Source organism: Chrysemys picta, chromosome 4, assembly GCF_011386835.1.
Source record: "Chrysemys picta bellii isolate R12L10 chromosome 4, ASM1138683v2, whole genome shotgun sequence".
Lineage (NCBI taxonomy): Eukaryota > Metazoa > Chordata > Testudines > Emydidae > Chrysemys > Chrysemys picta.
Genome location: NC_088794.1, coordinates 111,371,059 through 111,390,676, shown reverse-complemented (window position 1 = coordinate 111,390,676; position 19,618 = coordinate 111,371,059). Strand labels below are relative to the sequence as shown.

At 40.8% G+C, this 19,618-nt stretch overlaps 1 protein-coding gene across 6 annotated transcripts in view; it reads right to left on the bottom strand.

The window, feature by feature from the left end:
- Positions 1-222: 222 nt before the first annotated feature.
- The window catches only part of TTC6 (tetratricopeptide repeat domain 6), a 141,352-nt gene continuing 121,956 nt past the window's right edge, over positions 223-19,618 (bottom strand). For all 6 annotated transcript variants that reach the window (XM_005301543.5, XM_005301542.4, XM_042858491.2 and 3 more), the window contains 6 exons: positions 18,454-18,527; positions 9,444-9,654; positions 4,390-4,542; positions 4,001-4,171; positions 2,558-2,783; positions 223-675 (listed from right to left, as the gene is read on the bottom strand). In XM_005301543.5, the coding sequence (XP_005301600.2) occupies positions 539-675; positions 2,558-2,783; positions 4,001-4,171; positions 4,390-4,542; positions 9,444-9,654; positions 18,454-18,527 (972 nt within the window). In that variant the 3' untranslated portion in view covers positions 223-538. The remainder of the gene's footprint in view (positions 676-2,557; positions 2,784-4,000; positions 4,172-4,389; positions 4,543-9,443; positions 9,655-18,453; positions 18,528-19,618) is intronic.

The window sequence follows — 19,618 nt, the reverse complement described above, 5'->3', positions numbered from 1 at the left end:
CCCTATCACTGGGAGAGGGAGAGAGGAATCAGAGGTGGGCTGAATCCTAAGGGTTGGATGAAAGGGGGTCAAACTTAAATATTGGTTATTTTGCCATTTAACGTCACATCGGACCCAAGTAAATAAAGATGAGGCCTTCCATGATGATATTTATTCCTTTGTCTGTGTTTCGTTCTCCAACTGCCATTTGGTGCCAATCAATAAAGACAATCTATTGTTCTCTTTGTGAAATTACTTCTTTAATGCTAGCATTCTGTTCTTAAATAGTTCTGTTCCATTTTTGCACTGAATGAAGCAATTAAATTATTCAGGAAGATAACATGTGCAGAAGTTCATCTAAAAATGAAGATGGTTTATCACAGTATTAACAATTTTTTCAAGTATAAAAACTAACCTTTTGTGCCAAGCCTAGAGCTAACATAATACATTCTTCTAAATAATATTTGAGATATAATTAAACAAATCTCTCATTTAAATAAGGCAAATCTCTGTAAATAGACCTAACTTGTTATCATGTTTTGCAGGAACTGGAATCTTTTCACATTGCATCGATCATTTCTTGAATGCTGATTGCTTGCTTGTAATCAGCAATGGCTTCTTCACTGAATCCCATTTTACCAAGAACATCAGCTCTTAGTTTATACATCAAAGCGTCATTAGGTTGAATTGACAATGCTGTAAAAATGAAAAATAAATGTTAAGGCATTTTTAAATTTCAAAAGATTGTTATGATTATTATTATAAAAAACAGCACATGCTAAAAGCCCATCTGAAAGTTGAGACAAAGTATATTTCAAAACCCACATGCTCTCAATAGGAAATACATATGTCCAATTCATATTATTTTTATAGCAGGAGCTAAGTAATGTTGTTAAGATATTTACACTCTTACTGTCTCCCTTTGACTCTCCTTTTTCTCATCTTGATGTTAGATATCATCATGGCATGTTTATAAATCTGACTCTAGCAACTGCTGAAGCATCAGAAGCCACATTCTCCCTCCCAAATCAGGTTCAACACCAAAACAAAAATCAAGCAGTAGGAAACCATTATCAATCTATTCCTTGGTGCCAGCAAGGCACATTGTCTCAGAGTCAGATTTCCTATTGTTCAAAGGTATTTAAATAACTAACTGTTGGCAAGTATTTAATCTGTTGTTTAAAGAGTCTAGTTCCCAGCAAACTCCCTATTTTACAGTAATCAATTCCCTAGACAAGATTTCATAGTTATTCTGTTCTGACATCATGAAAATCTACTTTTAATGGAAAAAATTCAGTGAAAATAAGGAATTTTATACATCTTTACCCAAGTCATGTTTTCATATAATTTAGACAAACTTATATTGTAAATGTGTACCGGCTAACTTCTCAGTAAGACTTGATCATATTTATTGTTGGTGGAAAAATTATTGCACTTGCAATCAACTATTATTTGGTTCAAAGTACAGACAGTAGCATAACAATGGTACTCGAGTTTGCATAGGGCTGTGATTCAAGGACTTTGCTATCAAAATCCAATGAAATAACTTCATTTTAGGAACGGTCAAACAACCTGACCATGGCTTTGGTAGCTGAGATCGAAAGACAGGAATTGAATCTGGGGTGGTTAAAGATGGGTGGCAAACAGGGATGCACTTAGCTGATTTTCACACACAAATGTGGGATTTGTGAAACTTAGCTCTATGTATACATTATAAAATTAATTTAAAAAAAATCTTTATCTGTAATTGGCTAAAGCAGTAGTGACTGAGTAGGTAATGAACTCAGATGCCCTCAGGGTTTGTGAGGGTAGCGTGAGTGCACATCTTTCTGCTACAACTTTCTTTGAAAATCTGGCTCAGAGTTCAGCTGCTATGGTACATATTACATATGACACATTTTCTTCTAATCAGTAATTGGAAATAAACAGATAATGGAATTTTTTGGTTTCGTGGCTGAACTGAACCCTCCTCCCCCTCTCAAAAAAATCATTTTGGGTGAACCCATAATAGTTGTTTTGGGGTTTTTTTTTTAACCAAAACAACTATCTCCCCCATCAAAAAAAAAAAATTACTCACACATTTAGGCTCTTTGGGTCATAATCCTTTTGGGGGATTTTTAATTAAATATAGCTAAATTCAAAACATAGCTTTGTTTAAAAACAAAAAGTCAAAATGTTTAATTTTGAAAACAGTGAAAGGAGACATTTAGACTTTTTCAGAAAAGCTTGTTTTCCGGCTAAAACCATTAGTCAAATTCAGCTCAAATTCACAAATAGTTTCTGTTGACCCAAAACTGCATTTTTTGGCAAATAAAATTATTTGTCCAAAAAAAAAATATTGCCCAATTCTACTAGTTAATTTTCATTAGAAAAACAATAATAATTTTTAGCTGGCATTTTCATTACAACTCCCTTTTCAATCTCATAGCCACTCCTATAGAAGTTAAGAACTTAAATAAATATATTAAATACATAAACGGAAATAGTTGCTAATACTTTCTGACCTGTGAAATAGAGGCAAAATAATTTGTTCTTATTATTATAACTGAAACTATGCCAGGTACTGAACAAAAAGTACCTGTTGAAATATCCTTCTCAGCTAGCTCATATTGCTTTAATGTTCTATAGAGGTTTGCCCTGTTAAAGTACACTGCTGCAGAGAAAGGGCAGAGACAAATTGCCTTCTCAAAATCTTCTTTTGCTTCTTCGATATTTTGTAATAATGTATTTGTAATAGCTCGATTCAGGACTGCAGATTCATTTCGTGGGTCAAGCTGTAATGCCTTGGAATAGTAGGAATTGGCCTGTGAAATATATAAAATGAAGATATTATGTACCATGCAAACTTCTGAAATGCTGTATATATTTTTATATTGTATTAATAATCAAGGTAGCAGAAATCCACAGGATTTATGCAAGAATGACAAGGTTTTTGCAAGGATCTTTGAGAAGAAGAATTCAGCCACTCTTTCGCAACAGAATGATTTACTATTATTTATTAGTAGTACTATGGTAACACCCAGAGGTTTCAATCAAGATTGGGTTCCCACTTAGGGTTGCTACCTTTCGAATAGCTGGTAACTGGACTCCCCAAACCTGCTCCCCCTGCTCCGCCTCTTCCCCCAAGGCCCCGCCCCTGCTCCACTTCTTCCCTCAAGGCCCTTGCCCTGCTCTACCTCTTCCTTCAAGGCCCCACCCACTTCTCCACCTCTTCCCCCAAGTACCCACCCCTACTATACCTTTTCCACCCCAGATTTTTTTAAAAACGGACATCGGGGTTTGTTAAATGGCACCCAGACACCCAAACTGTCCAGGTGAAAACCGGACGGGTGGCAGCCCTATTCCCACTCTGTTAGAGGCTGTACAGAAAATATGAAATGGTCCTTGCCTCCAAAGAGCTTACTAGGAAAATGCAAGGGGAACTTTGGTGTTTGATTACCTCAGGCCCTCCCCAGGGTATTTCTGCAGAAGGGAGTGATTCAGGACTCTGAGGGTACTACATCAGGGAGAAAACCTGGCTTAGTAGTTAAAGCATAAGCCTGTGAGACAGGAGATTTGGGTTCTACTCCTCACTCTGTCACTGAATTACTGTGTAAACTAGGACAATTACTTGACTTCTCTTTGCCTTAGTCTCCAGGGCAAAAATTTCAGAAGCACCTGGCTGATTCATTAGCCTAAGTCTCATTGAAAGACAGTGAGATTTAGGTTTCTAAATTACTTAGGAATTTTTGAAGATTTTTGGCCCCATCTATAAAATTTGTGAGTCTTTATTCATAAATATTTGTAAAGCACTTTGAGATCATCAGATAAAACGAACAGTAATAGAACATAGTAGTATTATGTATTACTTATTACTATATATTAATTCATACCCTATCAGAATGCAGCTAAATTATTAAATTAAATGTTAAAAGATTCAAGTAAAATCTTACATTTATACACTAATTTGTATCAATGCCATTATTCCTGAGTCAAGGAAAAGTGTACTAAGAATGGTATGAAAATAGAACATAAAACCTACCTGTGAAAATTGCCTGTGATGAAAGTAGATATTTGCTGCATTGAAATAGGCTAAAGCATAGCCAGGGTTGATGGAAATTGCTTGCTGATAATCTTTCATAGCACAGTTTAAGTAACCCATAAACTGGTTAATGACACCCCGGTTTGTAAGCAGCTGAGCAGTGGTAGTGAGCTGAAATGTAATAATATATGCACTCTTATTTGAACAAAGTCCACATTTCTACATTAATAACAAGACTCTTTCTTTAAAGGAAACGTATAAAAATAGAAAGCACCTCCTAATTTAAATCTACAATTATTCATACACTGTTCTTCAAATTTATGTGCATTATTTAGTGGCCTAATAATAGCAGGTTCATATTTATAAATCAACTGAAAACCAACATTTACCTTTAGTGCTGCATTTGTATCTTGAAATGCAGCAAAAGTATCACCCATCTGAAGACAGATCACAGCTCGTCCGTCATAGGCAATATGGCATTTTGGATCAATGTCAATGGCAACTGTAAATTGATTCCAAGCTTTCTGAAACTTTCCAAAGGTCTAAAAAGAGTTTTAACATATGAATATTATTAAACATACCACATGCCAATGGCCATATTTTCAAAAAGTATAGGCATGTGGGAAAATTGCACATGCCCCTATGTTGCCACATTCAATTATTTAATTTTGTGCACGAACTGGGAAAAGATGAATGCAAATAGCTAGTTAGATATCCACACACCACCTTTGCAAGAACTGCACATGCAATTGCTGTTGTACCTGGGCTTCTATCCTCAAGTTTTAAATGTCTGGCCCTGTATGATAATATAATGAAGTGAAGACTCATTTCTATGCACCTGCCTTCCCACAATAACATCAGAATGTCTTGATGTGACCCTCTCTCCCTGGAGATATTAAAATAATAATAATAATAATCCTTGGGTTACACACTATCCAAAACTAAATAAGTTAGATCTAGTGAGAGCCACTCACTAAATACGAGAGAATAAAAATGAGAAACACCAGCATAATTGTTCAAAACAGTATATGAAGAAAGCACAGAAATTCTGTTAGACAGCAACAATATCTCACTTTCATTTACTTGTGAGTATGAGCCTATAACCTTAAAATTGGGAGAGCTATGTTTTATTGTCATGTAGCCAAATTTGAGGTCTTAGCTGCCCATGGACAAGTGATCTGATATTTTATATCCAGGCTGGAAGTAGGCCCAGCCCCACTGGTTATGGAGGAGTAAGAGATGCGAGACTAAAAAGGGGATGGAAATATGAATGGGGCAGGATAAGCTGTTGAGTGAGGGGGAACAGAAAGATCTGAGAGAAGTAAATGGCTAGACCCCACTTCTTCAAGTTCTGATGACTGATTCACGGGTTCACTAACATTCTACCTTGGAAGACCTGGATTTGAATTTTGACAGAGTACAAATAAGTTTGGTAATCTTATCTGATTCCCCAAGAAACAGTCACACAAATCGGATCCATTCAGCAGAACCAGCACTCTGTTGTTGAAAGAGACTTCCTTGTATGACTGAAAACATTGTCAGGAAGGCTGCTTTTTAAGACTGTTGATAACACTCAGCACTTAGATAGTACTTTATAAAGCACAGTGAAACATTAATTAATTAGAATTAAAACATATTGGCAGAGCTGTGTGAGGAAATTTGCACATGGCCTACCCAAGTAAGCCTGTTGCAGGCTGATAAAATTAGTCCCTTATTTACACAGGCACAAAATTAACTCACAACTTTGTTGGAAAGAGAGTTTTTTCAGACAAATGGGTATAACAACAAAGCACAGTAACAATGGGAATTAGAGAGGAGAAAAACACACAATATGTCAATTCATACATGACTGCTTAACATACAAGATTTTCCTTTTACATAGATTCACCAAAAATATCTAAGTCACTTCGTATGTAGCAGCTTGGTGTCTAGCTGGGATGATTTAGCTGGGAATTGGTCCTGCTTTGAGCAGGGGGTTGGACTAGATGACCTCTTGAGGTCCCTTCCAACTCTGATATTCTATGATTCTATGAATACCATACAAGGTTTCTGGGCATGAGTACCAATACGACTCTATTTTTCTCTGGGCTGATTAAGGAGATCAAGTCTCTTGGTACTCAACAGTAAATCCACCAATCAAGTAAGTATCAGAGGGGTAGCCGTGTTAGTCTGAATCTGTAAAAAGCAACAGAGAGTCCTGTGGCACCTTTAAGACTAACAGAAGTATTGGGAGCATAAGCTTTCGTGGGTAAGAACCTCACTTCTTCAGATGCAAGTAATGGAAATTTCCAGAGGCAAGTATAAATCAGTATGGAGATAACGAGGTTAGTTCAATCGGGGAGGGTGAGGTGCTCTGCTAGCAGTTGAGGTGTGAACACCAAGGGAGGAGAAACTGCTTCTGTAGTTGGATAGCCATTCACAGTCTTTGTTTAATCCTGATCTGATGGTGTCAAATTTGCAAATGAACTGGAGCTCAACAGTTTCTCTTTGGAGTCTGGTCCTGAAGTTTTTTTGCTTTAAGATGGCTACCTTTACATCTGCTATTGTGTGGCCAGGGAGGTTGAAGTGTTCTCCTACAGGTTTTTGTATATTGCCATTCCTGATATCTGACTTGTGTCCATTTATCCTCTTGCGTAGTGACTGTCCAGTTTGGCCAATGCACATAGCAGAGGGGCATTGCTGGCACATGATGGCATATATAACATTGTTGGACATGCAGGTGAATGAGCCGGTGACGTTGTAGCTGATCTGGTTAGGTCCTGTGATGGTGTTGCTGGTGTAGATATGTGGGCAGAGTTGGCATCGAGGTTTGTTGCATGGGTTGGTTCCTGAGTTAGAGTTGTTATGGTGCGGTGCGTGGTTGCTGGTGAGAATATGCTTAAGGTTGGCGGGTTGTCTGTGGGCGAGGACTGGCCTGCCTCCCAAGGTCTGTGAAAGTGAGGGATCATTGTCCAGGATGGGTTGTAGATCACTGATGATGCGTTGGAGAGGTTTAAGCTGAGGACTGTAGGTGATGGCCAGTGGAGTTCTGTTGGTTTCTTTTTTGGGTCTGTCTTGTAGCAGGAGGTTTCTGGGTATACGTCTGGCTCTGTTGATTTGTTTCTTTATTTCCTTGTGTGGGTATCATAGTTTTGAGAATGCTTGGTGAAGATCTTATAGGTGTTGGTCTCTGTCTGAGGGGTTGGAGCAGATGTGGTTGTACCTCAGCGCTTGGCTGTAGACGATGGATCGTGTGGTGTGACCGGGGTGGAAGCTGGAGGCATGAAGGTAAGCGTAGCGGTCGGTGGGTTTTTGGTATAGGGTGGTGTTAACATGGCCATCGCTTATTAGTACTGTGGTGTCTAGGAAGTGGACGTCCTGTGTAGATTGGTCCAGGCTGAGGTTGATGGTGGGGTGGAAGCTGTTGAAATCATGGTGGAATTCTTCCAGGGTCTCCTTCCCATGGGTCCAGATGATGAAGATGTCATCAATGTAGTGTAGGTAGAGAAGGGGCGTGAATGGACGAGAGCTGAGGAAGCGTTGTTCCAGGTCAGCCATAAAAATGTTGGCATATTGTGGGGCCATGCGGGTGCCCATAGCGGTGCCACTGGTCTGGAGGTATATATTGTCACCAAATTTGAAATAATTGTGCGTCAGGATAAAGTCACAGAGCTCAGCAACAAGTTGTGCTGTGTCATCATCGGGGATACTGTTCCTGACAGCTTGTATTCCATCTGTGTGTGGGATGTTTGTGTAGAGAGCCTCTACATCCATAGTGGCTAGGATGGTGTTTTCTGGGAGGTCACCAATGCATTGTAGTTTTCTCAGGAAATCAGTGGTGTCACGGAAATAGCTGGGAGTGCTGGTGGCGTAGGGTCTGAGTAGGGAGTCCACATACCCAGACAGTCCTTAAGTGAGAGTGCCAATGCCCGAGATGATGGGGCGTCCCGGATTTCCAGCTTTGTGGATCTTGGGTAGTAGATAGAATAACCCCGGACAGGGCTCTAAGGGTATGTTGATTTGTTCCTGTGTTAGTGTAGGGAGTGTCCTGAGTAGATGGTGCAGTTTCTTAGTGTATTCCTCAGTGGGATCTGAGGAAAGTGGCCTGTAGAATTTGGTATTGGAGAGTTGTCTGGCAGCCTCCTTCTGGTAGTCAGACCTGTTCATGATGACAACAGCACCTCCTTTATCAGCCTCAGGGCCGTAGCAACAAAGAACATGGCCCCTTCCGAACGGTGGCCCCCTCCAAACATATGTCCGGGCGGGGCCCCTTACAATGCAGAAACTGGAATGCGGTATTTATTTTGCCACTTTTAGGGGCCCCCTTCCTTGCGGGGCCCCCTCCGGTCGGAGGGTACGGAGGGCGCTCGCTACACCTCTGATCAGCCTCTTTGATGATAATGTCAGGGTGGTTTCTGAGGCTGTGGATGGCATTGCGTTCTGCACGACTTAGGTTACGAGGCAAGCGATGTTGTTTTTCCACAACTTCTGTCTGTGCACATCGGCGGAAGCATTCTATGTATAGGTCCAGACTGTCATTTCGACCCTTGCAACAAACCCATGCAACAAACCTCGATGCCAACTCTGCCCACATATCTACACCAGCAACACCATCACAGGACCTAAACAGATCAGCTACAACATCACCGGCTCATTCACCTGCATGTCCACCAATGTTATATATGCCATCATGTGCCAGCAATGCCCCTCTGCTATGTACATTGGCCAAACTGGACAGTCACTACCCAAGAGGATAAATGGACACAAGTCAGATATCAGGAATGGCAATATACAAAAACCTGTAGGAGAACACTTCAACCTCCCTGGCCACACAATAGCAGATGTAAAGGTAGCCATCTTACAGCAAAAAAACTTCAGGACCAGACTCCAAAGAGAAACTGCTAAACTCCAGTTCATTTGCAAATTTGACACCATCAGATCAGGATTAAACAAAGACTGTGAATGGCTATCCACCTACAGAAGCAGTTTCTCCCCCCTTGGTGTTCACACCTCAACTGCTAGCAGAGCACCTCACCCTCCTTGGTTGAACTAACCTCGTTATCTCCATACTGATTTATACCTGCCTCTGGAAATTTCCATTACTTGCATCTGAAGAAGTGAGGTTCTTACCCACGAAAGCTTATGCTCCCAATACTTCTGTTAGTCTTAAAGGTGCCACAGGACCCTCTGTTGCTCAATCAAGTAAGATGCAGCACAGACAAATTTCAAAGGGAATAATTGCAGCCTATCCCTTTAGTTGAAAAGAATAGTTAAAGTGAGTAGGGGAAAGATAGAGAGTAACAAAGGGTTCCATTAAGGATACAAGTTATTTTATCTGGCTGAACAGTGTTTAACTAGTTTGCAGTATTACTATGTATGGAGTACGGACTAAATTTTATATATGAAAAATAATGTTCCTCTCTTTGTCACAGGATATTACAGACTATGATCTTTGGTGTATTACCTGTAAATTGTATCCTAAGCAAATTCTGGCTTTCACACACTTTGGGTTAAGATGCAATGCTTTCAGGAAGTCTTTCTGTGCTTGGGTGTTGCCAGCTTCATGACCATATTCCATGTATGAATTTCCTCTTGCAACATAGGCATCCAGAGAAAAGGGATCTAGTTTAAGCACTTGGGTAAATGAATTCACAGCTTCTTCATACTGCTCAAGTCTAAAAATAAATATACACTTGAGGTCAGTGTTTTATTAATTTCTTAAATCAGTGATTTTAATTGCTAATGAAAGGTGCCAGATTTACAGCTCTAGAAACTTAGGTTCTCATTTCATCCACTAAACAGAAAGCACTGGCAGTGCACACTTCCGCAACCTGTCCTGAGAAAGTACATTAATCCTGGTTTTCAGGGACAATGGTTAAAAAAATATGACTATGATTAATTCTCCATGCACAGTCCTTTTCTTGATCATTACAGAGGCCAATGCTGTTAGTCTGTGAACTTGTCAAGACTTAGGGTGAAATCCTGTCCCCAATAAAGTCAATGGCAAAACTCCTGTTGACTTCAGTGGAGCCAGGATTACACTCAGCAGATTCCAATGTGGCTTGGTTTGTTCAGGTTCAGATTTCCAGCTGAACCATTCTCACAGCCCAATTTCAATACCAAACACACTTTGTGCCAGTCTGTTCAGACTCAGCTGTTTCAACCAAGCGTAGTTTACTTCTACTATAAACCTTCTTCTTCCTGTTTCCTCTTACTCCCTTCACTCCTCCATGACTCACTCTCACCAATTCCTTTCATCTTTCTCCCAATCTCATCTCTGCCCCTTCTTCTTCATGTCAGCCTGTAAAATTTGGAACTGACTCCTTCTTTTTAGTCCTGATCCAATGCCCATTAAGACTCCCACTTATTTTGTTCCTCAGATTACCTTTTCTCCTTCAAATACACTTTATGCAAAGACTTTCAGCTACAACATCTGCACCACCTCAACAAATACAATTTCCCAGTGCATTAAAAATGTCTGAACTATTTGATCTATTTCTAAACTATACTGTAAACTCTTTGGGGTAATGCTGTGTCTTCTTATATGACTGCACAGCTCTGGGTGTGCACAAAGCTCTCAAATAATAAAAAGAGAGGAAGGATAGTATTGCATTTAGGGCACTGGAACTCGAGAACTGGGTTCAGTTCTTGGCTGTGCCACACATTTTTGTGCAACTGTCCTGGGCAGAGATCCATCAAAATGCTTGTTATGCACATATATATCCAAAAACGCAGAATTTGATCTTCAGCATTCAAGAGTAAAACTCTTCAAGCATACTTTCCTATTTGTTTAAGAACGGTAATGTATATGATTGAAACATTTGATTTATTGTGCTTATAAGGAGGACCTTTACTTGGTGCACAGAGCCACATGTATAGATGCTTGGAGATTTTTCATTTTCTATGATTTGTCAAAGTAACTTTATAATCACGTGTATAACAAGCCTATTGCTTTGCCAAATCTGGCACCAGTCACACCATAGGCAACATGGGGGGGGGGAAGATGGGGGGGTCAAGTGCCACCCCAGATTTCTGCTTGGTCTGCCAAGGGGGAGGCAGAGGGGCTCCCTTCTCCAGCTGCACCTATCCCCCAATACACTCGGCCTCTGTCCCTGGCAACCAGGCCTGGGCGGAGAGTGGAAGGGGTGGGGCCAGCCACTTCTCATGCCGGCCACTCCAGATCACTGCTCTGCACCGTGTGGCGGCTGCCTGAGAAAGAGCCTGGCTGGGGCGGTGGCCCTGCCCTCTCTGCTCCCCGCCTGGGCCCAGCTGCTGGGGACAGGGGACAAGCAAGTCAGAAACATGCTGGGGGGTGGGGAGGCACCAGCTCGCTCAGCCCGTCCCCGGCAGCTGGCCTGGGCAGGGAGCAGAGACGGTGGGGCAGGCTGCTGCCCCAGCCAGGCTCTTGCTCAGGAAGCCACCACGCTGCACAGAGTCAGCAACCCAGAGTAGCCAGCTTCAGCTGTGTGAGAAGTGGCTCCATCCTGCTCTCCAGGCCCGGCTGCCAGAGAGAACGGCTGAATGTGCCAGGGTGTGTGGAGGGGAGGAGAGGCGCAGTGGGAGAAGGACGGAGCTCCTCCCTTCCCTGCCCCCTGCAGGAAACTCTGGCGGAGCAGGTAGAGTGCGGCGGCCCCAGGCTGGGCACAGGGCAGGGGGGTCACTGGGCAGAAAAGACACATGGGGAGTCACGTGCCCTCCCCTTTAGATTGTGCCCCCCCCAGTATTATCAAGAGGCACGAGTTGTCTATGAGTCACATATGCTGCCTAAGGGATGTTGTCTCCTAGCAACCACAAGAAAATGACCAGAAACCACTACTGCCTAGTTCAAAGTCATGATTCCCAAAGTTCCAAGAACAAAAAATGTAAAGGGGAAATAATTGCAGGAAAACTTTTCATTTTATGATTACAAAAGATGTTTCAATTATTATACTGTCCTCACCCTTAACTCTTGTCCACTCTATGGAATATTTCCTTAAAATTCATTCTGCAGTGTTGGCACTAGAGTTTCAGCTCCACTGGTGCCATCAATAGTGGCAGCAATGGTATAGACAAAGCTCTGGTGTCAGCTAACATTTCAAAGCCCCGTGTTGCACAGACCTGCGCTGGGCAGGATTAGACAACACAATACTTAAAACATTGGTAGCCACCTGGAGCCCTGGCTACATTAGGCTTCCCCTTGATGCTAATCCAGAGCTGAAACAGTATAAGCAACCATGGAAAATTTGGGGCCAAAAAAGCAAAGTGTAGACACCCCTTGAGGCAATACAAATATATTAATATTAGTAACTTTAAAGCAACCTTTTGGAGCTGTTGCTCAAAACCAACACTTGATGTCTTATGTGTTTCTTATTAGTATAGATGATGTGATGGGTTTGGAGCTTCTCTGTGATAATTTATAAATACTGTATGTTGGCCCGGTTATTGGGTGTTTTGTAGTCATAGAGTTTAAGGCCAGAAGGGACCACCAGATCATCCAGTCTGACCTCCTGTATAACACAGGCCACCGACACCACCCACACACTAAATCCAGCAACCAAAATTAGCCTAAAGTATTACAGACTACAGGAGACTAGACTATTATGTGCCAAAGGCAGAAAACAGGAGGGATTGAGGTGCACCAATGCCCAAGGCCCCAGCAATGGCATGGAAGTGATTACGTGAGATATACCCACATAATATGGCAAGTGAGCCGCACCTAAATGGGGCAGAAGAAGATGAAAACCCACCTAGGTCACTGACCTGACCTGGAGGAACATTCCTTCCCAACTCCACATATGGTGATCAATTAGACTGGAGCATGTGAGCAAGAACTAGCTACCCAAGCACCTGAGAGAACGGGAATGCTTGGTGCCACCTCAGAACCCTGACCCACCCAGTCCAGCATCCCATCTCCAGCGGTGGCCATCTCTGATGCTTCAAAGAAAGGTGAGAAAAGAGAAAAGAATACATTGGATTGGGAGAGTCCCTTCCTGACCCCACAGGTGGCTGGCTGAAAACCTGAAGCATGAGCTTTTGTGAACATAATATATAAACTGGAAGTGAGCCCCAGGGCTACTGGGCACTGCCCCCTACTATCACAAGCAACCCTGTCATAAAATCGCTCTCTCTTCACACTAATTAAGTTGTTTCCCCCCACAACTCTTACTGGGAGGTTGTTTAAGAATCTCACTCTACTGATGGGTTTCAAAGTAGCAACCGTGTTAGTCTGTATCTGCAAAAAGAACAGGAGTACTTGTGGCACCTTAGAGACTAACACATTTATTTGAGCATAAGCTTTCGTGGGCTACAACCCACTTTTTCAGATGCATAGAATAGAACACTGATGGTTATAAATCTTCTAATTTCCAGCCTGAATTTGTTCATGGCCAATTTATACCCATTTGTCTTGTGGCAACATTGTCTTTTGTCTTAAATAGCTCCTGGTATTCTCCCACCCTGGTATTCCTTCCCCTCCCCACCCCCACCCCTGCTGTTGCATTTATAGAGATAAATCATATCCCCTCTCAGACTTCTTTTTGCTAAATTAAACAAGAAAGCTCTTCCAATCTCCACTCGTAAGATAGGTCTTCCATTTCCCTGATCATTCCAGTAGCTCGTCTCTGCACCTGTTCCATTTTGAATTCATCCCTCCTGAACATGGATTTTCTGTACGACTATATTGTTTTAATGCAACGGGAGTCTGGAAAAATATGCAGGAAAGAAAAGAATGGCTCAAGATGCCACCTCTTGGCAAACATACACGAGTTGTTAAGGGGCAATGACAAAACTATTTGTGCTTTGATGATTCTACCTCTGTCTTCAGCAAACCTACAAAGCTGGTTTTGATCACGGCAGGAAAAGGCCCGCAAACAAAGAAGAACAAAAGAACAATAGCAGGAATAAAAAGAGTCACTCTCTCAAGAAAGAGGCACTAGTTATTCAGGGAAGAAGAAGGGGGGGGAACCAGACCTATTCAAAAGATCCCACTGAAAAAGATAGGCCAGCCTAGGTTACCAATAGGGATGGTAAGTCTTTAGATGAGATAGACATGTGTGTAGAGTGTTTATTGTTTTTTGTTTTTTTAAATCTTTAAAAGCTTTGTTTTCACTGCACAAAAAACCAATAAGGTTGTTTGGTCACAGATTTCAGAAGGGAAGAACTGCATAAGCCCTGAACTGTGTCGGACCTTCTGGGTAAGCACTGTAAACAAACAGGATACTGTAGCCCAGGGTCTGGGCTAAGAGTGGGAGAACTGCTGAATTCCACCCCAAGACAGGTAAAGGCAGGAGGCCTGACATCTGAGGAGGTGCACTGATAGAGACCAGAAAAGAGACAGAGGTGCAGCTAGCCCTTTAACAGTGACAGATGAATACAAAACATATTTACCCTATCTGCAAATGGAAAAAATGTGTATTCAGATGGTGACATAAATAAATGTATTTTAAAGGGATCAAGTCTGCAAACAATCTGTGCATGGAACTCTAATTTATGTCAAAAGCTCTTTTATGTATGGAGGTCAAGATTGTGCCAAAGTGTGTAGTCATTTTACCAAGGAGACGCTGAAAGATTTATTAGATGTCCATGTTCTACCTGAAGCACAGACTGAATTCTTTACTACACAAAAACAGCTCTAACAGATATGGCTAAAATGCAACTATAAGGATTCAGGACAAGGATTTTGTTATAAATCTAAGTAATTTTTTAAAAGTAAAAAACTGTATTAAAACCATAGTGCCAATCTCTGAGATGGCCCTTTTTGCACTCATGTAAGCTCAAGGGAGGGGGATTCCCTGATTCTGGAGATATAGGATCAGCACCAAGACGTAATTTAGAACAGCTGATAATGGGCCCTGAGAAGCTCTTTTAGAAGTTGAGGATCTCTTAGTCATAGGGATACCCTCGTCATAGGAACACCCCAGTCATACCCACAAACACAGTGCCACTGTGTCAGGTCTATGCCCTCTCAGGACTCCCCTGACAAAGAAGAATCAGGGATCCAGTTATATCACCAGAGCAGCACAAATCAGCCATAGCCAGGCAAGACTCAGGATGACAGATCTTAAATATGCCCACCCAAAGACTGCCTAAGCAGCACTTATATAATACAGTGATAGGTGCTAGAGAAGACCCTAGAATACAATAGATAAGAGTAAATTAATACACAGTTCATCAACCAACATCACACTATAATCTACCTTCCTTTCCACATTAAAAAGTAGAGACTTACCATTCTTACTGATTATCACTGTGATAAAATAGAATAACTTAAGTGTATACTCTAAGGTCTCTAAATTATATACTTTTTAAATGATTAATAGGTTTACTTCAAGCTTTCAGAATATATCTCTGCTAGCTGAGACTAAACATGAAAAATTTCAAGTTAAAAAGTCAGAGGTGGTTTTGTAAAAAGGAAGAGGCATAGGCTTAAAATGGAAATTGTATCACTACTGAAATTATGGAAACACTAACATGGTGCCATAACACTGGTCTACAATTTTTGAGAAGTCGTCTGCTTCAGAGATAAAATGTGCTATTTATTATGTATTTTGATGTGCTGAATTCAAATATGACAATTAAAACAACTGATTGGCTACTGTTTCTAAGATATTTAAGTTTTTACATTTTATGTCTATGTATATTGTGTAGATAGTAGACTTTTAATCATAAATTGTAAACCTAGGTCTTTTCATGTGTTTATGGTTGCTTTACATGATAATATTTCACCTGTCCTGTTTATGTAACACTTTAAAAATCAGCAAAAGGGTTATATAAATAAAATTTATTATGAAACAAAAGGCAAAAAACTATTATGTACATAGTTTAGTTCTATTCAGTGTCTACTCGGCGCTTCTTGGCTTGTCTCTTGTATTCATTAAATGCAGCATCTCTTGTCACTGTCCAGCAATAGTCTGCAAGCACTGATGGGCTCCATTTGCCCTGATAGCGTTTTTCCATTGTTGCAAAGTCCTGGTGAAATCGCTCGCTGTGCTCGTCGCTCACTGCTCCGCAGTTCGGTGGAAAAAAATCTAGATGAGAGTGCAAAAAATTTATCTTTAGTGACATGTTGCAACCAAGGCTTTTGTATGCCTTGAGGAGGTTTTCCACCAACAACCTGTGGTTGTCTGCCTTGTTGTTTCCGAGAAAATTTATTGCCACTAACTGGAAGGCTTTCCATGCCGTCTTTTCCTTGCCACGCAGTGCATGGTCAAATGCATCATCTCGAAGAAGTTCACGAATCTGAGGACCAACAAAGACACCTTCCTTTATCTTAGCTTCACTTAACCTTGGAAATTTTCCATGGAGGTACTTGAAAGCTGCTTGTGTTTTGTCAATGGCCTTGACAAAGTTCTTCATCAGATCCAGCTTGATGTGTAAGGGTGGTAACAAAATCTTCCTTGATTCAACAAGTGGTGGATGCTGAACACTTTTCCTCCCAGGCTCCAATGACTGTCGGAGTGGCCAATCTTTCTTGACGTAGTGGGAATCTCTTGCACGACTATCCCATTCGCAGAGAAAACAGCAGTACTTTGTGTAACCAGTCTGCAGACCAAGCAAGAGAGCAACAACCTTCAAATCACCACAAAGCTGCCACTGATGTTGGTCATAGTTTATGCACCTCAAAAGTTGTTTCATGTTGTCATAGGTTTCCTTCATATGGACTGCATGACCAACTGGAATTGATGGCAAAACATTGCCATTATGCAGTAAAACAGCTTTAAGACTCGTCTTCGATGAATCAATGAACAGTCTCCACTCATCTGGATCATGAACGATGTTGAGGGCTGCCATTACACCATCGATGTTGTTGCAGGCTACAAGATCACCTTCCATGAAAAAGAAGATCCTTTTGACGGTCACGGAACATGGAAACCCTAACATCACCTGCCAGGAGATTCCACTGCTGTAGTCTGGAGCCCAACAGCTCTGCCTTACTCTTGGGTAGTTCCAAATCCCTGACAAGGTCATTCAGTTCACCTTGTGTTATGAGGTGTGGTTCAGAGGAGGAGGATGGGAGAAAATGTGGGTCCTGTGACATTGATGGTTCAGGACCAGAAGTTTCATTCTCTTCCTCTTCCTCGTCTGACTCAAGTGAGAATGATTCTGGTGCATCAGTAACCGGCAGTCCTTCTCCGTGGGGTACTGGGCGTATAGCTGATGGAATGTTTGGATAATGCACAGTCCACTTTTTCGTCTTTGACACACCTTTCCCAACTGGAGGCACCATGCAGAAGTAACAATTGCTGGTATGATCTGTTGGCTCTCTCCAAATCATTGGCACTGCAAAAGGCATAGATTTCCTTTTCCTGTTCAACCACTGGCAAAGATTTGTTGCACAAGTGTTGCAGCATATGTGTGGGGCCCACCTCTTGTCCTGATCTCCAATTTTGCAGCCAAAATAAAGGTGATAGACTTTCTTAACCATAGTGGTTATACTGTGCTTTTGTGATGCAAAAGTCACTTCATCACAAACATAGCAGAAGTTATCTGCACTGTTCACACAAGTACGAGGCATCTCTGCTCACTTTGGCTAAACAGAAATGTGTCCCTTTGCAAAATCAAACACTGACAAATAAGAGAGCATGACACTGTATGATTTCTAGAGCTGATCTAGGGCAATTTGTTCAGCAGAGTGATGTAAGCTTCATTATGATTGCATCATCCATGACTTCTAGGAATAATATGATGCAATTCATATCATTTATGATGCAATACCAGCTTCAGATTGCATCATTCATTGTTTTGCCTAAAAAGCAAGTACTGTCCAAACCCAGTCATAGATTTATTCATAGATCCAGTCAAAGATGTATTTTAGTCATTTCTGGTTTAAATTGAGATCCCTTCCCTTTATAACTCACTTATCCTCGGCCATTCCCAAGTCAAGGGTCGTATATACTGACCCAATAGCATATCTTGAAAACTAGAGTCAATCAACAATTTTAAGCATCATTTTCGTTCTCAGTGACCCAGAATTAGTAAAGTTTGACTACATTTATTTCAGGAGTATTTTGGCTGTAGAGCAGTGTAATTACAAGCATTACTGGCTCTGTTCTACCTCCTCACCACCTTTCATTCTATTTCATTCCTCTTCATTCTCTTCTTAGCTTTACTTTTTCTGTCATGCCTTTTTTTTTTCTCTGCTGCTATAAACATCTTATTGGTAGATAATGGATGATCCCATGTGAGACTGGAACATCAATGGCAAATCTGACAAACACCTACCAGGGCTGGCTCCAGGCACCAGCCCAGCAAGCAGGTGGTTGGGGCGGCCAACAGAAAGAGAAGGACCTGCCACTGAATTGCTGCCAAAGAATGAAGCGGCAGCGGTAGAGCTGCCGGCCTTGACACCTACTCATCTCTCTTTTTTCTTTCCCTTCTTCCTTTTCTCTTATCCAGTCCTCACTCAGACTGTTATTAAAAGATACATTGGAACATTATCCAGCTCCCTCTCTATTTCTCTTCTCCTACCCTATGCCATACCGAACCACATATCATACCTGTGGTAGCAGATTCCAATAGCTTGATAAATTTCACTATTTCTTGGATTACGCAATGAAGACTCTTTAAAGTCCTGAAAAAAAAGATACTCAATTATATATGTTTGTATTGTTTTGTTTTGCTTCAATAATGTGGCCTTAGCAAATCAAATTTTTATCAACAAGGGGATGAAACCTAAACAAGAACACAGTATGTTTTCAGTAGAACTGGAGAGTTAATGACTAACTGTTTTCCATTCCATAATTAATGCTCAGGGTCTTGGGGGAACATAGGCTTTCTAGTCAGACAATATATTTGATATCTGGGTATTTCCTACAGAGCTGGATGCAATATTATTTCCAGTATTTTTTATAGAAACACCTATATAATTGCAATTAAATATACATATTAAAGGGTATGTTATTTTCTGATACACAATCTCATTAAAAAATCCAGTAATAAAAACAACCTTTTTTCATTCCCTTCTGCTAATGTTTTTATAAACAAGTAAACTGAAGTAGTTTAAAAATAAATTATAGGATTAAACTGAGTGATTCTTTGGTTAGAGTATCCTGTTCATAATCTTCCAGCTAAAGATGTGTCAATATTTCCATTATAAATCACTAGTTTAGAGATTTCTAACTCTTCTTTTAACCAAAATTTGGAATACCTTGTCTGTGTGGTTTTGATATAAGAGATTTAAAAGGAAAACGCAGTTTGGATGTTTCTCATAAGGGTAAAACATCTTTTAACTTTATAATAAGGAAGTAGTTTAAGTCCTTGCAAGGGAAAGTAGGCTTTATACAGTCTACAGCACCTCCCATCAACATATAGAGATAGGAACAGTTTGGCTTTGCAACAGCACTTGTACTGATGCACTCAATGGAAAAATAGTTTAGAGGGTATTTTCTAGCTCTTCAAATGGAAAAAATAAATATCTCACTCTCTATAGAGATTTAGTGTTCAAGAGACTATAACATTGGCCTGATATTGTAATAGATGTACACATATGTACAGAAATGTCCTACAGTAACTCCTCACTTAACGTCGTAGTTATGTTCTTGAAAAATGCGACTTTAAGCAAAATGATGTTAAGTGAATCCAATTTCCCCATAAGAATTAATGTAAATGAGGGAGTTAGGTTCCAGGGAACTTTTTTTCACCAGACAAAAGACTATATTATAT